The 2,128-nt window shown below is 47.8% G+C and overlaps 1 protein-coding gene across 2 annotated transcripts in view; it reads left to right on the forward strand.

The window, feature by feature from the left end:
- LOC101858431 (tubby-related protein 4) overlaps positions 1–2,128 on the forward strand; it is a 173,460-nt gene that overhangs the window by 70,341 nt on the left and 100,991 nt on the right. For both annotated transcript variants that reach the window (XM_013086245.2, XM_005105011.3), the window contains exon 2: positions 143–1,786. In XM_013086245.2, the coding sequence (XP_012941699.1) occupies positions 1,526–1,786 (261 nt within the window). In that variant the 5' untranslated portion in view covers positions 143–1,525. The remainder of the gene's footprint in view (positions 1–142; positions 1,787–2,128) is intronic.

Raw genomic sequence — 2,128 nt, forward strand, 5'->3', positions numbered from 1 at the left:
ATGTGTGTGTGTGTGTGTGTGTGTTTTAAGAAGTTAACACGTTTTGTTTTTTTCACCACGTTAAGGCAAATGAGAATTCCCTATACTTGCCATTGTTTTTTGCTGTTTCTCAATTCCTTTTCTTCCATCTTTTTTTTTTCAGAGCTGGTGCCGTCATCTGCCAATGACTCTTGGAAGTGCACCATGGACGACTGCCAGACGATGACTCGTAGCGTCAGCCGTTGCAATCTCCGTACGATACCTGAGACCTGTCGTTTAAGACGACATTAAATTTAACCTGTAAGTTCCTGAATCTGAAGGCTCTGGTTCATATCTGGATTCTCTGTGTGGTCACTTCACCCCTTGGTACAGTCGAACCAAACCCATATAAAACAATACGTTCCACGTTTCTCGTCAGCTCAAACTGATTCTCTTCATGTGCTCTGAAAGGAAATGCGTTATTATCTTGATGATTCACCACGTCAAGGTTTACGGGGCAAGCTATTGGGCCTAACGTTCATTGTGCTCTCCATTCCTCACTCCTTGTTATCTCCTTGAGGGATCTAGGGCCCTAAGCAGCTATTGATGTACAGTTCCGAGCTCATGATCCCTGAACGAGCTCCAACCTGCCTTGTGAATTCATGTCTGTGTTCTGCGTGGGGGAAGGCGCGTGTGTCTGTAGAGTTTTGAATACCGAAGTGTTTCTGGTCTTAGTCGCCACCTCCCTCGTGAAGTTGAAATTTCCATAAAACCTCGCCATCCGAGATATTAGCGTTCCACTCTACTGTCGACAGCCACCTTACCACTCACCACTCACTTCCAGTGGAGGGGCGGGAATGTTTTTGTGATTTAAGCGAGCTTCTCCAGGCCCCGCATACCCACCCGTCTCGGGGCGCGAACATGACCGGCCTTGGATTTATCTTCAACGTTAACGCCAGTGGCATGGACAGGAAATCGATACCGCTGCTCGAACGCCAAACTGCCAGACCCATATCGTCTATTGTTTGTCGCAGCTCTTTTCCATAAATTTCCTGGAGATTGACCTCCGATTAATTTTTGCCCCTCTCCTGGAGCTTCTCTGGCCGTTTCACGCTGACAGAAAGTTAAAGTTAGAAGTTCAATTACCGTGGTTGGTTGGAAGAGCTTGTGTTTGAAACACACTCTTTATTGTCGCACACGGCGACAGACGGAAAAGAGGACAACGACATTCTTGTTCTGGATTAGTTTTTTTTTCTCTCTGGTGGACAGCTGTGTACAGGCCATGATGTTTTTGCTTTATATGCTAATAATATCACGCCATAACTAACCCTCAGTGACACCATGTAGTCAGACTTTCATTTTGATAGCAGGTTTTTTTGCTTGACGGCAACTATACTATACTGAAGAGACATGCAACGAATTGTACGCTCTTGATATCGACGACCCATCCTAACGGCTGCGTATTCAAAGCGCGCGCCACTTGCCGCGGCCTGCTGACTTGACGGGAGCCTAGCCGTCGTCGAGGGAGTTCTTTTTAGGGCCGAACCCCAAGAACCCTGGCGCCACGATGCACGTGCATTTCGAACAGAACACGTGCACGAGGACGGACTCGAACTTCCTCTCGCTGTCATGGATGGGCAAGGTGCCCGAGGACCTGCCGGAGGAGGGGCGTGGCTGGAAGCTGGAGCACTCGCAGTACTACGTGGAGGGCTGGCTGGCCAGCGGCAACGCGCGCGGCGTGGTGGGCGTCACCTTCAGCACCAGCCACTGCCACAAGTACGAGGCCCCGCCCAGGTCCAACTTCAACCTCAGGGGACACCGCAGCGAGGTGCGTACTCTCGTGTTTGTGCTTTCTGTTTTACACCGTTCTCTACTCGTTGGAAAAATATCTAGGCTGACAACAGTAACAACGCATATACCTCCGATCCAACCCCTTAAAAAAAAAACCGAATAGAAGAAAAACAAAAAAACAACCAAAAGATTAAAGAAGCAAACAAAATCAGAAACCACAGAACAACAATGAAATTATACCCAGCCTGCCCAAAAACAAAACAAAAACAAGCAAACAAACAAACAACAGCGACAAACAGAAAGGAATACGCAACTCACATCGGTCAGTTCACCTCTTCCAGATAAAAGCCAATTACTTCGATTTGGTCATTTTGACGAG

This window comes from Aplysia californica, unplaced genomic scaffold (assembly GCF_000002075.1).
Source record: "Aplysia californica isolate F4 #8 unplaced genomic scaffold, AplCal3.0 scaffold00447, whole genome shotgun sequence".
In the NCBI taxonomy this organism is placed as follows: Eukaryota; Metazoa; Mollusca; class Gastropoda; order Aplysiida; family Aplysiidae; genus Aplysia; species Aplysia californica.